This window comes from Microcaecilia unicolor, chromosome 1 (genome assembly GCF_901765095.1).
Source record: "Microcaecilia unicolor chromosome 1, aMicUni1.1, whole genome shotgun sequence".
NCBI classification, from domain to species: domain Eukaryota; kingdom Metazoa; phylum Chordata; class Amphibia; order Gymnophiona; family Siphonopidae; genus Microcaecilia; species Microcaecilia unicolor.
Genome location: NC_044031.1, coordinates 184141010 through 184160067, shown reverse-complemented (window position 1 = coordinate 184160067; position 19058 = coordinate 184141010). Strand labels below are relative to the sequence as shown.

Here is a 19058-nt window from a genome sequence, read left to right as displayed (position 1 = left end):
AAACACAAAAAAACAATCTACAATCTGTCTTGTGAAGCTGAACACTGTTTTCCCCCAAACCCCACAAAACTATAATACATGCAATTTCGAATATATTTCACCAAATTTTCTTCAAATCAATCACCTTACTTTCTAATTCTTCCTACTTTCTTACTTATCTATATGTTACAACTTTGCCTTACCCTTCACTACCAATTATAATGTTCTAGTACATGTGGAGGGGCATAATCGAACGGAAACGCCTATCTCCATGGGCGTTTATCTCCGAGAACGGGTCCGTAAGGGGCGGGCCGAACCGAATTTTCGAAAAAATGGACGTTTTTAGCGATAATGGAAACTAAAAACGCCCAGCTCAAAAACGTCCTAATCCGAGCCATTTGGCCATGGGAGGGGCCAGGATTGGTAGTACACTGGCCCCCCTGATATGCCAGGACACCAACTGGGCACCCTAGGTCAGTGCGGTGGACTTCAGAAAAAGCTCCCACATGCATAACTCCCTTACCACGGGTGCTGAGCTCCCAACCCCCCTCCCCCAAAACCCACTACCCACAAATGTACAACACTACCATAGCTCTTAGGGGTGAAGGGGGCACCTACATGTGGGTACAGTGGGTTTTGGAGGCCTCCCATTTACCAGCACAAGTGTTACAGGTGGGGGGGGATGGGCCTGGGGCCACCTGGCTGAAGTGCACTGCGGTACCCACTAAAAGTGCTCCATACATGCAGGCCTCTAGGACTGGTTGCTGCTGTATAACATTGGCACACCAGTTGACACCTGAAGACTAATCTCTCCGAAAACGTCCTTTATTGGAATAACCGCCTTTACTCACAGTTAACTGCAGATCAGAGGTTATGCCCCACTGGCAACGAGTCTCCCTGGTACTAAAATGAGCAGTAGGTCAGAGCTGGAAGAATGCTGTACAATGCCCTCTTTCAGCCACATTCAAGGGAAGAACTAAGTTGTCTAACGTGGCTAACACAGGAAAGGGAACTAAAACTGGCTTACAAAAATGGCCATTACCGCATGGACTACAACAGGAAACACAACAGGACACACTCTGACCCAGTAGGCAGGGGGAAAAGCACCATGGGAGAAGAGCCTACCAACTGTTCGTGAATAAAAAGGGTCCAAAACAAGTGACCCAAAATCGCGGTAAAAACGCCTTTTTTTTCGATTATCAGCTAAAGACGCCCATGTCTGCTCGGCTGATAACCACGCCCCAGTTCTGCCTCCACCACGCCTCCGACACGCCCCCGTCAACTTTATTCGTTTCCGTGACGGAGTGCAGTTGGAAACGCCCAAAATCGGTTTTCGATTATACCGATTTGGGCGCCTTTGCGAGACAAACGTCTATCTCCCGATTTAGGTCGCACTATAGGCGTTTTTCTCTTTTGAAAATAAGCTGGATAGTGTTGTCATTGCAAGTAGTATACCATAAAATACTTCAAACTGCAAAGAGTGCAAATATATATCGAAAGACTCTGAATAACACTCTTTTATTCAATCTATAGTTGGACGTGGGACTTTGATCAAACATAAATTTTTTTATATATATAAAATAGCCTCAACAGCCCAGGGAACCTAACACTAGGACTCCTCTGAAATGGCTAACATCATAGGCTCCTCCCGCTTTCCGAAAAAAATCACAGAAATCAAAAAGCTCCTGAACAATACTTACTCGGGGAGAAAAAGATTCTGTGAACAAAAAACAGAAAGCGGAGTATTTTCCAATATCAAAAAATGATCAAAGTCTACACCCCCCTCTATAATGAATATTAATGGATCTGAAAAACCACAGTATCCACTATTAAACCTTCTTGACTGAGATTGAACTGAAAGATATCAAAGGCAGAAAAGACAATGCACAACTCCAGAAGAGTTATAAAACAACAACAATTTAAGTTAAGTTATCTACTTTTGGAGTTTTCTAGTCGTTGTTATGCGATGAGTGACTAATCTTGCAATTGTGTTTTGTTTTCTGCCACCGGAGTAGAGGAACAAGATCCACTACAAACATGACAAGTCAAACAAAGAAGTAGCATGATCAACAAAACTCATCCAATAATGCTAGGGAGACGGAAGAAGTTATGTGCACTTTATTCCATAAGCACATATTTTATACACATTATACTGTATTTATTTTGTATATATGTTCATTACCATATTGTTTGTATTTTGTAATTTTTTAATCTTATATATATAAGATTTTATGGTTTTAAAGTATTTTTACCATTATTTTAGTTTTGCATACTTTTATCATATTTTAATTATTTATAATTTGCCTCTATTCCTAATGTAATATGTTTGTATGTTTGTTTATTTATTTATACTTTGTAGACTCCTAAAGCAGGCACTTTAGCTGAAACACGGTGCTGTGTCATCATTTTTAAAGATCGTTTCTTTTACAGAATAAAGTGCACATGACTTCTTCCATCTCCCTGGCATTATTGGATGAGTTTTGATGATCACACTGCTCCCAGAGGGAGGAGTAGCCTAATAGTTAGTGTAGCAGGCTTTGATCCTAACAACCTGAGTTCAATTCCCACTGCAGCTCCTTGTGACCTTGAGCAAGTCACTTAACCCTCCATTGCCCCAGGTACAAAAACCTTAGATTGTAAGCCCTCTAGGGACAGAGAAAGTACCTACATATAATGTGTACAACACTGTATACATCTAGTAGCACTATAGAAATGATTAGTAGCTGTTGTTTGTTTGATGTGGGGCATGGACACATAACTTATAGAAGAGTGTAAGTTATGTGCTAAAGTTCAACATTTGCATGCTAACATTTTTACATGCGATAAGTGATAGTGCCTAAATGTTACCATGTGATAGCCATTTTACACCCTATAAAAGATGCACTTATAGGAGTCACGCTCAGCACCCTGCATTTTAGTACCCAAGTTTGGGTGACCTTTATAGGATTACATACTAGGCAACAATGGGCAGAGAAAAATCTGCTCTGGGGTGAAATATTTTCTTACCCAGGAGTCTCGGAGAAAAGACATAATGACAGCTGATAGATCAAACCTGGCTGGGAGGATGGCTTTGGTGTTTGCATGCTTTATTTTCAGCACAGTATCACGATTTATACACATGCTGCTAAAGGAACACATGAGCAGGGCAAATGTCAAGTCATGTGTTCAGGTAAAACAGTGTCTTACCCACAGAAATGGAAACAGCGAAAACCAGCCTCACTCTCTCACTCTAGGTAAAATCCCCACAATATCAACCACACAGTTTCTTTTACTTGGGTCAAAAAAAATAGAGTGCCAGGTATGCACAGGACACTATCCGCTTCTGCATTGTACCTGCTCTGAAAGAAGTGCATATTATATTTGATCATTTTCCTTAGGAAAACCTGACATTTTTAAAAAAATATTGTCCCCTTTGGGCCTGATTCACCAAGGCTATTCTCCCATTATTCATTTGGGGTAAAAGACCCTGATGCGGTCGGTCCCTAAGCAGTGAAATTAATGAATTAGCAGGTAAGGAAGAGAAACAAAAGCTCTTTCTTCCTCTGCTTCTCTTGCTCTCCCTCTCTCTTCCTAAACAGAGTTGTAAGAATTTGGTATGTGAGAGCAGCTGTTTGTGTAGGCGAAGCGGGATGTGAGTAGGCACAGTGGATTGGAAACATGTGTTTTGGTGGTGAGGCTTTATGTACGTGTTGTGTGCATGTTTGTGTGAAACAGGATATTTGGCTACCAAAGGCTGTAAGGAGAGAGAGAGAGAGAAAAAAAAAAAGAAAAGAAACGTTGAAAATAAAACTGCAAAACTATTCTTATGTGTAAAAGCCCTAAATCCTGTAAACTTCTAGATTTTCAACCACATATGCAATCCAGTCACAAATTACTCGCGCTTACGATATGCCTATAGTTCTCAACAGATTATCATACAGGCTCCCTAGCCAATCTGACTTTCAGGTCATTCATAGTCAAAGCTGATTATTTGCATACTCTGGAGATTCAGTACAGGCAAGTCTACTGAATTGCATGCATTTTCATAAACTAAAAACCAAACTGGGTGGAGAGCTCTGAGGGACTGGGTTGAGAAACACTATAATAGGCAGAAAGGTTAGATGGTATAAGCCAGAGGTTCCAAAACCTGATCCTGGAGGCAACCCAGCCAGTCAGGGTTTCAGGATATCCACAATGAATATTCATGAGAGAGATCTGGATGCACTGCCTCCACGGCATGCAAATGTCTCTCATGAATATTCATTGTGGATATCCTGAAAACCTGACAGCCTGGGGTGCCTCCAGGACCAGGTTTGGGAACCACTGGTATAAGCATCTGTTCCATGAATGACACATTCTTGCACCAACATGCTATGATCCTAAAGCTTGGAGGGAAGCCAAACATTGGATTCATCCAAGAAAGAAAAGGATTGGTGAGATCTGAAACTTAATAAACTTAATAAACACTGAAAGATGCAGAATATTTTGTAATTATTACGTTTCTTTAAGAGGCAGTCATCTGGCATGTGGAGTAAAGTGAAATCTGAACTCTGGAACTGCAAGTCTGAATGCAAAATCTTAACTGAGCTTTTGTGAACTGCGCCCACTCAGTAACATAGGCAAGCTGCACACCCTCTCGCTCCAGCCCTCGCCTTCACCCCTCACGCACTCACAGACCAAACATGAAAGGTTTTGGGAATAAATGACCACAGCTTTATTTAAACACATTAAACAATTCCTAGGAAGCACCCAAGCCTTGGAAGCGATGTTGCAGATGCTCCGACCCTCCGCCATAAAATGTTCAAGTCACAAAACGTTTTTCCAGACAGTATTTTCAAAAGGAAAAGATAGACATTTTTTTTCTTGAAAACGACCTTCTTTCCTGTTCAGATTTTGGACGTTTTTTGTAAAACATCTAAATTCAGACTTCATATCGAAAATGCCCATTTGTGTAGTAAATTTAATACAAATTGGAGAAAATATTTCTTTACTCTATATGTAATTAACCTTGAATCCGTTGCCAGAGAATGTGGTAAAAGCAGTTAACATAGCAGAGTTTATAAAAGGTTTGGATAATTTCCTAAAAGAAAAGTCCATAAGCCATTATTAAAATGGGCTTGGGAAGATCCACTGCTTATTTTTAAGGTAAGCAGCATAAAATCTGTTTTACTGTTTTGGGATCTTGCCAGGTACTTGTGACCTGGTTTGGCCACTGTTAGAAACAGGATACTATGTTTGATGCACCTTTGGTCTGTCCCAGTATGGCAATGATTATGTTCTTAGGTAGGTACAACTAGAGTGCGAGCCCACTTGGGCAAGGAAATAACTTATATACCCGAATATGCAATACACCTTGAGCTTGGATTTGGAGACAAGTGAGAAAGAAATCCAAATACTTGGGAAATGCTGGGAAGAAAATCTGTGCGCTAAACTGTGAATGCATCTTTTGCTTTTCCATGATTCTCTTAGGATCTGGAGAAACCAGAAGTAAAGGATTTTTATGCTGTAGTGAAAGACCTCAAGGACTTACCATTTGGACTGACCACCAGTTCGCAGGTTCTGAAGTACTTCAGTATCAAAGACAATACCATTTCCCTCTTCCGGCAGGTATGAGAGCTTGGCCCATGGCACTGGAGGGCACCCACCTGGGATGTTTGAAACCAGTTTTATTAAGAAAAGACATTCTCAGGACATATATCTCAAGTGATGTCGAGGAAGGGAGGACCTAATTCGTTGAGAATAACACTGGTTGCCCAAACCCCACTAGATCATGCATTGAAGTAAATTCTATATGTACCCACTTGCTAGCAGCAATTTACTTAAAATCACATTGAATGAGACTGCATTACCAGTGAATCCAAGCACACGGATCCGGTGTAACAGGCCACATTAACCCCCCTGCCCAGACTATACCCGGGGTTAAAGTGGCCTAGGCCAGAGTATACCCCGGGGGATAAACTGGCCTAAAGGCCAGACTATATCCCCCTAGGCCAGAATATACCCCGGAGTTTACTCTGGCCTAGGCCACAATATACCCCGGAGTTTACTCTGGCCTAGGCCAGAATATACCCCTCCAGGGCAGAATAGAATATATCCCTCCAGGGCAGAATACACTATCTTTGACCAGGGGGATAAAGTAGCCTAGGCCAGAATATACCCCCCCAGGGAAGAATATACCCATTTTTGCCTTGGGGTATATCCTGCCCTAGGGGGTACAGCCTAGGCCAATTTATACCTAGTAACATAATGTTTAATTAATTTGACTGTTCATAATGTAATAAAAGTCATAACGTCCTGAAACTTCATCTTCTAAGACTAGGAGCTCCTCACTTTAATATAAACGTTCAAAGTTAAACACTGATAACAACATCAAAATGAACCCCCCCCCCCCCCCCCCAGGGAAGAATATACCCATTTTTGCCTTGGGGTATATCCTGCCCTAGGTCCTGAAACTTCATCTTCTAAGACTAGGAGCTCCTCACTTTAATATAAACGTTCAAAGTTAAACACTGATAACAACATCAAAATGATCGTGCTTGTTTTCAAGATAAAGTGCGTGTTCTGTTGTTGACTGCAGATTGAAATTTGCGGGATAGGTTAACCAATCCATGGAGTCACCAACTTTTGTGTGGATGACAATGTCACAACTCAGCAGATTTGCTGTGGCCATGATCTCTGCATCAGTTGCCCATACTCCATCACGGGAGATGCCAGAGATGTTCACATATTCATTCACCTTTTGGTTCAAGTAGTCCTGTAGTTTTCTTCTCAAGTCATTTTTCATGTGGTGGATGACTTTCTTTCTGAGCAGGGAGTGGTTGTCCTCTGTTCCTGTCAGAAAGTAGCTGATGGCCCGGAAGTAGCAGTTGCCATCACCTTTGGTTTTATATGTACGCCGTGGTTGTCCAAGGTCCCTTGTGCATCCACAATACACAACCTTACCAAATGTAAGGCCAAGAGTTGTGCTAAGATACTTTCTTTCTGAACTTGGTAGTGGGTTGAAAGTCTTGGTTTGCTTATGTTTCTGTGCAGCAGAGTCACTGAGACAATCATCAGAGGACTGAGGTGGTGGAGTAGTCTCTTCATCCTGGTAAATCTTAAGGTTGCTGGCATGGTAGGTGTTCTTCAGTATCTTGCCAGTCTTATTGTTCTTAAGTTTTACTCGTCCCTAGGTCAAGGATTCCACAACAAAGTAGGGTCCAATCCAGCGTGGTTCCATCTTTGAACCCATGCGATGAATACGTTGCTTATTCTTGATGTAAATGATGGTTCCAGCAGTGATTTCTTTTTGGCTGTTGTGTCGATGGTCAAAGGCACGTTTCTGGTGTTCCTGGGTAGAGTGAATGTTGGTACTGACAGTTGAGCAGAGCTTTTAATGAATGGTTGTCAGTGTATTTAGCACATCAGGGTTGGCATCATCTGAAAGGGGCATGGTGTCCATAGTGTCATATTCTGAGGGATTGAGGTGGCCTTCCGTCCATACATGACCTCAAATGGAGTGCACTTGGTTGAGGCATGCACAGATGTGTGATAGGCAAACAAAACACCAGGGATGAACTGGTCCCAGTTGTTTCCTTGTTCATTGACAAGCTTACTGAGAGATTCCTTGAGTGTTCGATTGTCACGTTCCCGCTGGCCATTTGTTTGTGGGTGGTAGGTAGATGAAATGCTGTGATCTGTTTGAAAATGCTCCATCAGGTTGTCGATAATCGAGTTCACAAACTCTCGTCCCTGGTCACTTATGACAGTGTCCATACAGCCAAGGCAGCAAATAACGGAGTACAAAAAATTTGCCACTGACTTGGCACTCTTATCTGGAACAGCTGTAGCTTCAGTCCACTTTGAGAAATGATCAGTGGCAGCAACGATATATTTGTTGCCATTCGATGTTTCCTGAAGAGGACCCATCATATCAATCCCGACTAAGCTCCATACTTTTCCAGGCACTGGTATACTGTTGAGTGGTGGAGCCTCCTTGCTGATTTTGGGATTTGTAACAAAACATTTTTGACAGGCTTTGACATGTTGGTGAATGTCGTTCTTCATTCCCTTCCAGTAATAATGGACAGAGATTTTGGCTAATGTTTTATCTCTGCCAAAATGGCCACCAGAAATTGGGTTGTCATGACAGGCCTTAAGGATATTTGGCAGTTCTCTTTTAGTTAGAACCTCCTTTTCCCCATGGAAAAGAATCCCTCTGTCTGCTCGATATGGCTTAGCTGTTTGTCTGAACTGGGTCTTGGCATTTAGACGTTTCTCCGGAGGTAGATCGTAGATCCACAGGGGGTAATTTTGTTGTGCTGCAGTGTAGAATGTCAAAAGTTGGTTATACAGTTGGTCTTCCAGGGTTGTCAACAATGGTAAAGTAAAGAGTTTGGTGTTAGAAGAAGCAGCTGTGTGTATGAGGATGATAAAAAGAGATCTGCACTTTTCAACCAATTAGAGACAGGGTGAGAAAATCAGGGAAGTGACAACAGAGGAAGCAGCTTCTCAACCAATCAGAGATAGGCTGAGAAAGTGTTAGAGGAAGCAACCAATCAGAGACAGGCTGAGAAAGTGTTAGAGGAAGCAGCACAGATGGTATATTCTGGCCTGGAGGGGTATATTCTGGCCTAGGCTATTTTTATTATATTATGAACAGTCAAATTTGTTGAACATTATGTTACAATTGCATTATATTGTTTTACAGGGAGTATGAATTGGCCTAGCCCCCAATTTATATTCCCGGGGTATAATCTGGCCTGAGGGGGTATAAAGTGGCCTAGGCCAGAGTATACCCCGGGGTTAAACTGGTCTAGGCTAGAATATACCCGGGGTATACTCTGGCCTAGGCCACTTTAACCCCGGGTATAGTCTGGGCGGGAGGTATACTCTGGCCTGTTACACCGGCACTGCATACAAATCACTGCTTGGTAGAATGCAAAAAGAAGGATGCAGTGACTTGATAGCATCAACATGCCCTGATATTCTAAGACTAAAGTTAGCTTCCCTTTTTTACGTGTTGACTCTCTTACCAGGTGGATAAGAGGCGAGAGGATTTGGAGCTTGAGAAGATCAAAAATTTAGATGCAGGCAAACTCAGTCGGTTTCTACAGATAAACGAACTGCACCTTGTCACAGAATACAACCCTTTGGTAAGGAAAACAATTCCACCTTAACCCTTTCCCTCCATAGCGGAGGCAGAGTATGTATATTGTATATTATTGCAGAATGTGTTTGGATTATGGGGCATAGTTATCATCATAGGCTAAGGTTAAGATGAGTTATTTTATCACTAACTCATGCTATTTTAGCACAGGTTCCATTTTATTGCAGTGAGACCTAGTTACCAATAACTGGGGTTAACTGTCACAGTTGTGCGCATGTTTCTTGCTCTCAGTCACCTTGCCCCCCCGGTGGTTAGACCTGGTGGCTGCTATGGACTGACTGCTTGCTGTTTCCCATGTTCCAGAAGATATTCCAGTCTGGTCCGGATCTTCCAGCCTTCCAGATTGTTTTGGGAGTTTTTTGGAACTAAGCAGTACCCGTACCTGGTGAACTCCCTTGTATGTTGCCTTTATTAATCACCTGGGAAGCTTTCTAGTTTGCCTTGCAACAGAGCTTCTCAGAGGAGTTTCCTTTGGTGAGAGTTAGTTGCAGTGCTTCTGTGCTATTTCCAGTTGCAGCTTTGACCCTGCTTGTTTCCTGGTTTATTCTACTGTCTGCTGCCTGCCAAAGACCCGGCTTGTCTCCTGGTTTATTCTACTGCTTGCTGCCTGCATTTGACCCTGTCTGGTTCCTGGAATATTTTTCTGCTTGCTGCTGTCTGGGACCCCGGTTTGGTTTCTGGAGTGTTCTGCTGCTTGCTGGCCGGCTGCTGTTCCCTGCAGTTCTGACTTCCTCCTCGGTCTCTTAGTCCTGCCGGCCGCCTGCACCTGGGGGCTCAATTCCTGGGGAACGGCGGTCAAGCGCAGGTGAAGTTTGGATGATTTCCTGTCCTGCTTGCTCCAGCTTGCGTTGCCTCGGCTGCAGTTTCAGTCTAGTAGTTCCAGTCCTGGGTTTGCCAGTACATCTGTTCTGCCTTGTCTTGCGTTTGGGTGATTCTCCTGCCGCTGCCGCTCCTCGGCAGTGGTCCAAGGGCTCACTAACCCAGTGGTTCCGCGAGTATCCTGACATTAACAGTCTACTAACCTATATACTGGACACCTCCATTTAGATGCCCTGAGGCCATATAGTAGGAGCCAGTTCCAATAACGGAATCTGGCCACCCAGGTTCCATTATAGAATATTAGTGTAACTGGGTCATGACCTAACGTTTAGGCCCTACAGTTACACCACTCATAGAGTTGCACAGGCACCTAAATATGGCAGAGATGTGCATAACTTGCAGGATTCTGAAAGTCACTCACATAAGTAGAGCCCTTCCCATGTCCTGCCCATGCTGTACCCATATGTACACCCTCTTACAAATAAGCACTATGTTAAGTTAAACAGGTATTTGCAGAATAGTAACTAGGTACACATATGCACATAGATGCTAGTATTCTAGACATTTATGCACACAAGGGAGTGCCTAGATTATAGAATTGCCCTTTACATAAGGAAGCTGCTATAGGCTAGAGAAAGGAAGTGTAACACAGAACAAGTGAAGAAAAGAGGTGTTGATGCCCCTGTACAAGTCGTTGGTGAGGCCCCACCTAGAGTATTGTGTTCAGTTTTGGAGGCGTATCTTGCTAAGGATGTAAAAAGAATTGAAGCGGTGCAAAGAAAAGCTACGAGGATGGTATGGGATTTGCGTTACAAGACGTATGAGGAGAGACTTGCGGACCTGAACATGTATACCCTGGAGGAAAGGAGGAACAGGGGTGATATGATACAGACATTCAAATATTTGAAAGGTATTAATCCGCAAACAAACCTTTTCCAGAGATGGGAAGGCGGTAGAACGAGAGGGCATGAAATGAGATTGAAGGGGGGCAGACTCAAGAATAATGTCAGGAAGTATTTTTTCACGGACAGGGTGGTGGATGCTTGGAATGCCCTCCCGCGGGAGGTGGTGGAGATGAAAACGGTAACGGAATTCAAACATGCGTGGGATAAACATAAAGGAATCCTGTGCAGAAGGAAGGGATCCTCAGGAGCTTAGCCTAGAATGGGTGGCAGAGCTGGTGGTTGGAAGGCAGGGCTAGTGCTGGGCAGAGATATACGGTCTGTGCTGAGGCTGGTGGTTGGGAGGCGGGACTAGTGCTGGGCAGACTTATACATCTGTGCCGGGGCTGGTGGTTGGGCGGCGGGGATGGTGGTTGGGCGGCGGGGATAGTGCTGGGCAGACTTATACGGTCTGTGCCAGAGCCGGTGGTGGGAGGCAGGGATAGTGCTGGGCAGACTTATACGGTCTGTGCCAGAGCTGGTGGTTGGGAGGCGGGGTTGGTGGTTGGGAGGCGGGGATAGGGCTGGCCAGACTTATACGGTCTGTGCACTGAAGAGGACAGTACAAATAAAAAAGTAGCACATATGAATTTATCTTCTTGGGCAGACTGGATGGACCGTGCAGGTCTTTTTCTGCCATCATCTACTATGTTACTATGTTACTAAGTGACAGCTTCAGAAAACCCTTGAGAATCTCTCATTGATTTCTGTGTGTTTATCGTTGGACAGACTGCAGTGGGCCTCCTTAACAGCACCGTCAAAGTCCATCTGCTCCTGTTCCTGGACAAGACATCAGAGGAACACCAAGCAACGATACAAATATTTCAGGAAGCTGCAAATCAACTGCTTGGCCAGGTCTGTGTGGACTGTGGAGGGTACTGGGGACACTGGCTCGTCCTGCTGTTGTCCTTGTGTCTTTCCTCCACTCGGCCTATCTGTCATGTTCTTCATTTCCAATGGTCCCTGGTTCTCACTCATTTCATTTTCGCATTTATAAATCTCTTTCTTCCTTAATCGTGTCTTTTTTTTTTTTTTTTGCTTCTTTCTTTGTATGCACTGTTAGAGACAATTCTACAAGTGGACACATCCATGTAGACACCCCATTGTCATGCAGTGAGAGCCTATTCTGTAATGGCACCTGGGCGCCTAGTTTCTGTTATATAGCATAAACTGGTATTGACACACTATATATTTACCCGCAACGACACCTGTCATACACCTGGAGTAACTACAGTCATCTAAATGCAGCGGGGAGATGACTAACTTACAGTATTCTACAAGTTATATGCAAAAGTGGGAGCCTCACCCACCCATAGCTGTGCCCCCTAGCATACGCCACTTACACACACCCTTACAGAGTGGTGCTTAGGCACCCTGCTGGCAGTTTCACGGGCGAGTGTACAATTACACACATAACCCTGGATTCTATATAGTACGACTAGAGCTGCACACGCAAATCAGGTTGTATTCTGATTTGCCCATGCAACTTAATTATCTTAACAAGCCAATCAGCACTGATAATTGCCATTTCACAGGTAATGATTGATGCTAATTAGCATTAATTAGGATTTACATGGAGAATTTGCTAAGCGTATTCTGTAAATTTCTGTGTGCAAATTCTAAGGTGCAGAACTGAAAAGGGAGCCTGATTCATCAAGATCATTTTCCATAGGCCCTGTGGACCTGATTCGTTATTTGTTCCCATTTTGTGTCTATAGGAAATGATCAGCTGGTACTGAACACAGATAAGACTATAACATCTTGGATAGTAGGGCAAGGCACATATCCCCCTGTGGTACCTATGCTATTTGGTCAGAATATCCCAACAGTTAAGTCCTTTAGATATCTCGGGGTCATTATTGATTCCTCATTGACCTTTGAGGAACAAGTATCTGATGTAGTGAAAAAATCTTTTTTTCATCTGAGGCGGCTTCGGTCAGTTAGAAATTCAGTAAGTAAGGACTCTCTCAAAACACTGACATCTGCATATATTACTTCACGTTTAGACTACTGTAACATTGTATATGCTGGGATTACTCAAGCAAACTTAAAGCGATTACAAAGAATTCAAAATACAGCAGCACGTATGATCTGCAGGGCCCGGAGGGATGATAGAGTAACACCTTTATTGCATCGTCTGCACTGGCTCCCGGTCGAAGCAAGAGTAAAGTTTAAGGCTCTTGTTCTGACCCACAAAGCCTTTTACACATTAAATCCTAGCTACTTGTCGAATTTAACAATTCCCTACACCGCTATGCGAACTCTTAGATCCCTAACAGATAACAGGTTAGTTATTCCCCCTCTTGCTAAGGCTAGATGGGAATCTACACGGAGATCGGCTTTTTTCTATTTGTCACCCTCCCTTTGGAATAGCCTTCCAAAGGAGATCAGATTAGAGAAATCTTATCTCCATTACCGAAAACTTTTGAAAACCTTTCTCTTTATAAGCTACGTAGAACAGAACTTAGCATAATGAGATAAGGTCAAAAAGAAAAGAAAAAAGGGGTAGCTTAACTGTATATTAGATTTTTAATTTGTACTGATTTTATTATGTAGTTTATTCTGGTTGCTGTGCTTTCCTGTCATGAATGGAATTCCTATGTTTCTTTATTTGTATACACTAATTGTTTTTATACTTATGTAAACCGTTCTGTTTTGCAGCTGCAATAAGACACGGTATATAAATTAACATAAATAAAAATAAATAAAATAAATGGATTACCTCAGTCAGCTGGGCCCCCTAATGGGGGCTAATTTATAATAAGGTGCCTTTGTAAAATTTCAGAATGAGCACCTGTTTAATGCCTATTTCATACAGGCAATATAGGCACCTCTAGGCCTTTTTAAAATAGGCTATCTGAACTATCCCTAATGGGGTGCAAATTCTCTCAGAAAAAGTTACCCTGTTGTGAAGAAGGTGTAATTGTGTATGTGTTGTCAGTGGCATTTCTACCATGGATCAGCCCCCCCCCCCCCCAGGCACATCCCCCCTCCCTCCTCCAAGGAAGGGGTGCTCTGAGCAGGAATGCCCCCTCTGATGTCAACTTCTTGTTCCAGGGCAGGGGACAAACAGAGCTGACAGCCGCACGACTGCTCAGTGCACCCCCTTGCTGCTTGCACCCGGGGTGGACCGTCCTGCCCTTGGTATGCTAGAGTGTATTATCTATACCCTTAAACATAGAGGGTAATTCTATAACTGGGCACCTCAAGTTAGGTGCTCCAGTGTCAAGCGCTGACCCTCAATACTATAACAGCATCTGTGCACCAAGGAGTAAGGCAGCATTTACACATCTAAACTTAGGCTTGAACATTTATGCCAGGTCAATGGCATGTCCTTCGCATGCTCTGCACCCACACCCCCTATTTTCTTTTATTAAATAGCATATAGTGCACATACATGCATACCTGCCAGTTATCTTGCCACGTGCGCATGTACGGCATGTGTAAATACACATGTGCAATTATAGATTTGCCCTTATATTATATATTTGGCAATGCGGTTTTCTGTGTGTAAATAATGCTTTACATGCAAAAAATGCTTTATAAAATTACCCCTATTACGTCTCTCTTTCCCTAACATTTTTTTGTCCTGTATTTTTGGGCTTCCAACTCAGTTGAACCCAGGGCTTGGATCCATATTCATGAGCCTTTAATTACAACTCCCTGGGGATTCTCCCCCCTCCTCCTCCTATTTTGTAACCCTCCCACCCTACTTTTGTCTACTCATTATAGCACCACCACTGAGAAACAGGCCAGTCCTGGTCTCTTTTTTTTTTTGTACCTGTTTACTGTTTGTCGCACTCTCAATGTATGTCTTTTCTAGCTTTTTTAACTTCTGTAATTGTTCTTTCTTTCTTGGTATATTTTTCATTTTCTGCCATGGTTTGTCTTTGAATTCCATACAGTAATTTTTATTCCCTCCCTTATATTCTCTCTCATTCTTACTTCCTGTTTAAATTCCTCTCTCATCTTTCATTTCCTCTTATTGTTTCCTTCCCTGTCTTCTTTCTTGAGAAAGTTCTTCTACTTGGTTTTACTGTCTCTTCCTCGGGTAACTTCTCTTTCTCTCTCTTTTCTACAATCATTTTGCTTTCACCCCTCATCCTTCTTCATTTTGTAGGTTCTGTTTGTCCTGGTGGACACCAGTTTGAAGACTAGTGATCGGGTGAGGTCGTTCTTCCACCTGAAGAGAAGCGACCTCCCTGCCATTACCATTTACAACATAGAGAATGATAAAACTGACAGAATGCCTCCTGGTGAAATCTCCACACAACACATAAAAAACTTCTGCAATAATTTTCTACTGGGCAAACAAACTGTGAGTTCTTTGTAGCAATATACCAGAAAACACTTTAAAAACAAATGTAACCCTGTTCCCCTCCACCCACCCAAACCCTGTTCCCCTTTTGTTATGCTGTTGGAGTGGAGGAGTGGCCTAATGGTTAGTGTAGCAGGCTGTAAACCTGGAGAACTGGGTTCAATTCATACTGCTGTCTGATGGTCAGCAGTGAGTTGAGATCCTGGGGAACCAGGTTCAATTCCCTCTGCACCTCCATGTGACACTGGGCAAATCACTTAGGGGGTCTTTTAGTAAGGCGCGCTGGCATTTTTAGTGTGCACTAAAAATAGGCATGTGCTAAACACTAAAGACACCAATGTATTCCTATGGGCATCTTTAGCGTTCAGTGCACCTATTTTTAACATGCGCTAAAAACGCCAGTGCGCCTAGGTAAAAGACCCCCTTAGCCTTCCATTGCCCCAGTTACAATATACTACTTAGATTGTGGGCCCATTAGGGACAGTGCCAGTACCTGTAAAAGAATTTGTAAACCTCTTAGGTCTAAGCAGTATATAAAATACTTGAATGAATGTTGTCCACAGCCATGCTTTCGGTTACTGCTTGCTTGTGAGTAAGCTATCCCCCAGTTGATATAAATGGTGTTTTAAATTGCATGCACAAATTTTGGATGCACAATTTAATTGAATAATGAGCCAATTAGCACCGATAATTTGAATTTTAACAAGCAATTATCAGTATTAATTGGCTTTAATTAAAATTTACGCACATACATTTTACGTAAGGGTCCAAGAAGGGGGCATGGCTATGGGAGGGTCATGGGCGGATCAGGGGCATTCCTGTAATTTATATGCATTGTTATAAAATTTGGGGGATCAGCACATAATTAAGGTATGGGGATTTCCTTGGTGTAAATGGCCGCACCTAAGAGTAGTTGCGGTTCCTGGTGCTAAGCGCTGTTCTGTAAACAATGCTTAACTTTAAGTCCGTTTATAGAATAGCGCTTCTATAAACGGTCTTAATAGCGCTTAGCACGTTCTTCGTGCCGATTTTGTAGGTACCATTGATAGAAGTTAGTCCTATATGCTTATCATGCCAACTGACCTGCTCTATAAAGGATAGTTCTGTTTTTTAAGAAATTGGTCTATGTCCTACTAAAGCAAGAACAGGAGACAAACACATCTTCTGTTTTTTTAGTCTGGTCATACAGAACAAAAAAGAAAATTGTGTGAATTTCATATAAGACATACATGGGCAGATTTAAGACGTCTCTGTTTTATTTCCCATTCATTTCTTAATATTATGTATTATTTGATTTGCTTGTTTTTTTACCACTACTGAAACAAAAGCCAATGTATTGTCTGCAATGACATCAAGATCCTTCTCCTAGATGTTGACAGAACCCAGCATTGAGTATCTATAGTTTTGGATTACATTTATGTAAATCAGTTTGCAGTTGTCTGCATTAAATTTTAACTCCAGGAGAATCCGCTTAAGCGGAGAACTCAAATGCCCCACGAAAAAACACAAAAGTCTTTTTACACTTTTTAAATTTTAACTGCCATTTAGAGGCCCAATACCCTAGTCTCACTGGGTTCCCCTGCAATTCCTCACAATCCATTCATGGTCTGACAGCTTTGAACTGTTTAGTGTCATTTATACATTTGATCATCTCACTTAGGGGTCCTTTTACTAAGGTACACTGAAAAAGGGCTTGTGGTAGTGTAGGTGCAGGTTTTGGGCATGCACCAATCCAATTTTCAGCGCATCTGTGAAAAAGGCCTTTTTTAACATTTTTGTCGAAAATGGACGTGTGGCAAAATCAAAATTGTCGCGTGTCCATTCTGGGTCTGTGACCTTACTGCCAGCCATTGACCTAGCGGTAAAGTCTCATGCAGTAACTGGTCGGTAATGACGTACGCATGTAAAATGCCACTTGGCGTGTGTCCGATATGTGCGTCCAAAAATAAAAATTATTTTTCAGCCGTGCGTATTGGACGTGCACCAAAAATGAAATTACCGTAAGAGCCACATGGTACATAAGTACATAAGTACATAAGTACATAAGTAATGCCACACTGGGAAAAGACCAAAGGCCCATCGAGCCCAGCATCCTGTCCCCGACAGCGGCCAATCCAGGTCAAGGGCACCTGGCAAGCTACCCAAACGTACAAACATTTTGTACAAGTTATTCCCGAAATTGTGGATTTTTCCCAAGTCCATTTAGTAAGCGGTCTATGGACTTGTCCTTTAGGAAACGGTCCAACCCCTTTCTAAACTCTGCCAAGCTAACCGCCTTCACTACGTTCTCCGGCAACAAATTCCAGAGTTTAATTATGCGTTGGGTGACGAAAAAAAGTTTCTCCTATTTGTTTTAAATTTACTACACTGTAGTTTCATCGCATGCCCCCTAGTCCCAGCACTTTTGGAAAGCGTGAACAGACGTTTCACATCCACCTGTTCCACTCCACTCATCATTGTACACACCTCCATCATGTCTCCCCTCAGCCGTCTCTTCTCCAAGGTGAAAAGCCCTAACCTCCTTAGTCTTTCCTCATAGGGAAGTCGTCTCATCCCCGCTATCATTTTTGTCGCCCCTCGCTGCACCCTTTCCAGTTCCACTACATCTTTCTTGAGATGAGGCAACCAGAATTGAACACAATACTCAAGGTGCGGTTGCACCATGGAGCGATACAATGGCATCACAACATCCTCACCATCTGTTCTCCATACCTTTCCTAATAATACACAACATTCTATTCGCTTTCCTAGCTGCAGCAGCACACTGAGCAGAAGGTTTCAGTGTATCATCAACGATGACACCCAGATCCCTTTCTTGGTCCATAACTCCTAACGTGGAACCCTGCATGACGTAGCTATGATTCGGGTTCCTCTTTCCCACATGCATCACCTTGCACTTGTTCAAGCCAGGTGGTAACTCCATTTTGGTGCCTGTTGGGCACGTGTAGACGCTTACACAGCTTAGTAAAAGGGTCCCTTATTTCTTTTTCCAGTTAAAAAGCACTGGTTCCAATACAGGTCCCTGCAGCACTCCACTATTTACCTTGCTGCATTATGAAAACTAACTATCTAACTCTACTCTCTGTCTTCTATCTTTTAAGCAGTCACCAATTCACAATAAGACATTGTCTCTTTTTTCATGATGTTTTAATTGCCTCAGGGGTCTCTCATGGGGGACTTCATCCTATACCTTCTGAAAATGCAGTACATCAACCAGATCAACTTATCCACATGTTTATTAACCCATCAAAAAATCTAACAGATTAATAACGCAAGATTTCCTTCTGCTACATTCATGTCAGCTGCTGTGCTCCATTAAGCCATGTTTATCCATTTGTTTGGTAATTTTTTCAGAATGGTCTTTTCCTCAATCCCCCTAGCCCCCTTTTTTTAAAAATTAACATTATATTGGCCACACTCCAGTTCTTGGGTGTAATAGCTGATCTTAATTATAGGTCTACACATTCTGCATCATCTGTAAGAAGGCCAGTTCTGTTCAGAATTATATTCAGAAGGCAAAACCCAGTACTATGCTCTAGTGAATCTTCTAGGCCTTTTCCCCTGCCATAAAAATAATGGAGTCAATATTCAAAGTGATCTAACCAGCCAGAAATGGATCCCGGCCAGTTAAATCGCTTGTTCAAGGCTAACCGGTCATTTTCAGTGGCAAGAAGAGTGTACGTGTGGGTGGAGCATGAGCAGAACATGGGTAGGGCTCCTAGTTACACATGTAATTTACAGAATACTGTGAGCTACACTCATCACTTCTGTTTTTACTTGGCTGCAGTGTAATGTAAAAGTTATGCATGCTGATACAAGGTTACACTAGTATTCTATAAGATCTGGGCAACACAGTGTTTTTAATACAATATCC

At 42.7% G+C, this 19058-nt stretch overlaps 1 protein-coding gene across 1 annotated transcript in view; it reads left to right on the top strand.

The window, feature by feature from the left end:
• ERP27 (endoplasmic reticulum protein 27) overlaps window positions 1-19058 on the top strand; it is a 77691-nt gene that overhangs the window by 38826 nt on the left and 19807 nt on the right. Inside the window, exons 3-6 of the mRNA XM_030189985.1 lie at window positions 5428-5565; window positions 8976-9092; window positions 11596-11721; window positions 14987-15184. Of these exons, the coding sequence (XP_030045845.1) occupies window positions 5428-5565; window positions 8976-9092; window positions 11596-11721; window positions 14987-15184 (579 nt within the window). The remainder of the gene's footprint in view (window positions 1-5427; window positions 5566-8975; window positions 9093-11595; window positions 11722-14986; window positions 15185-19058) is intronic.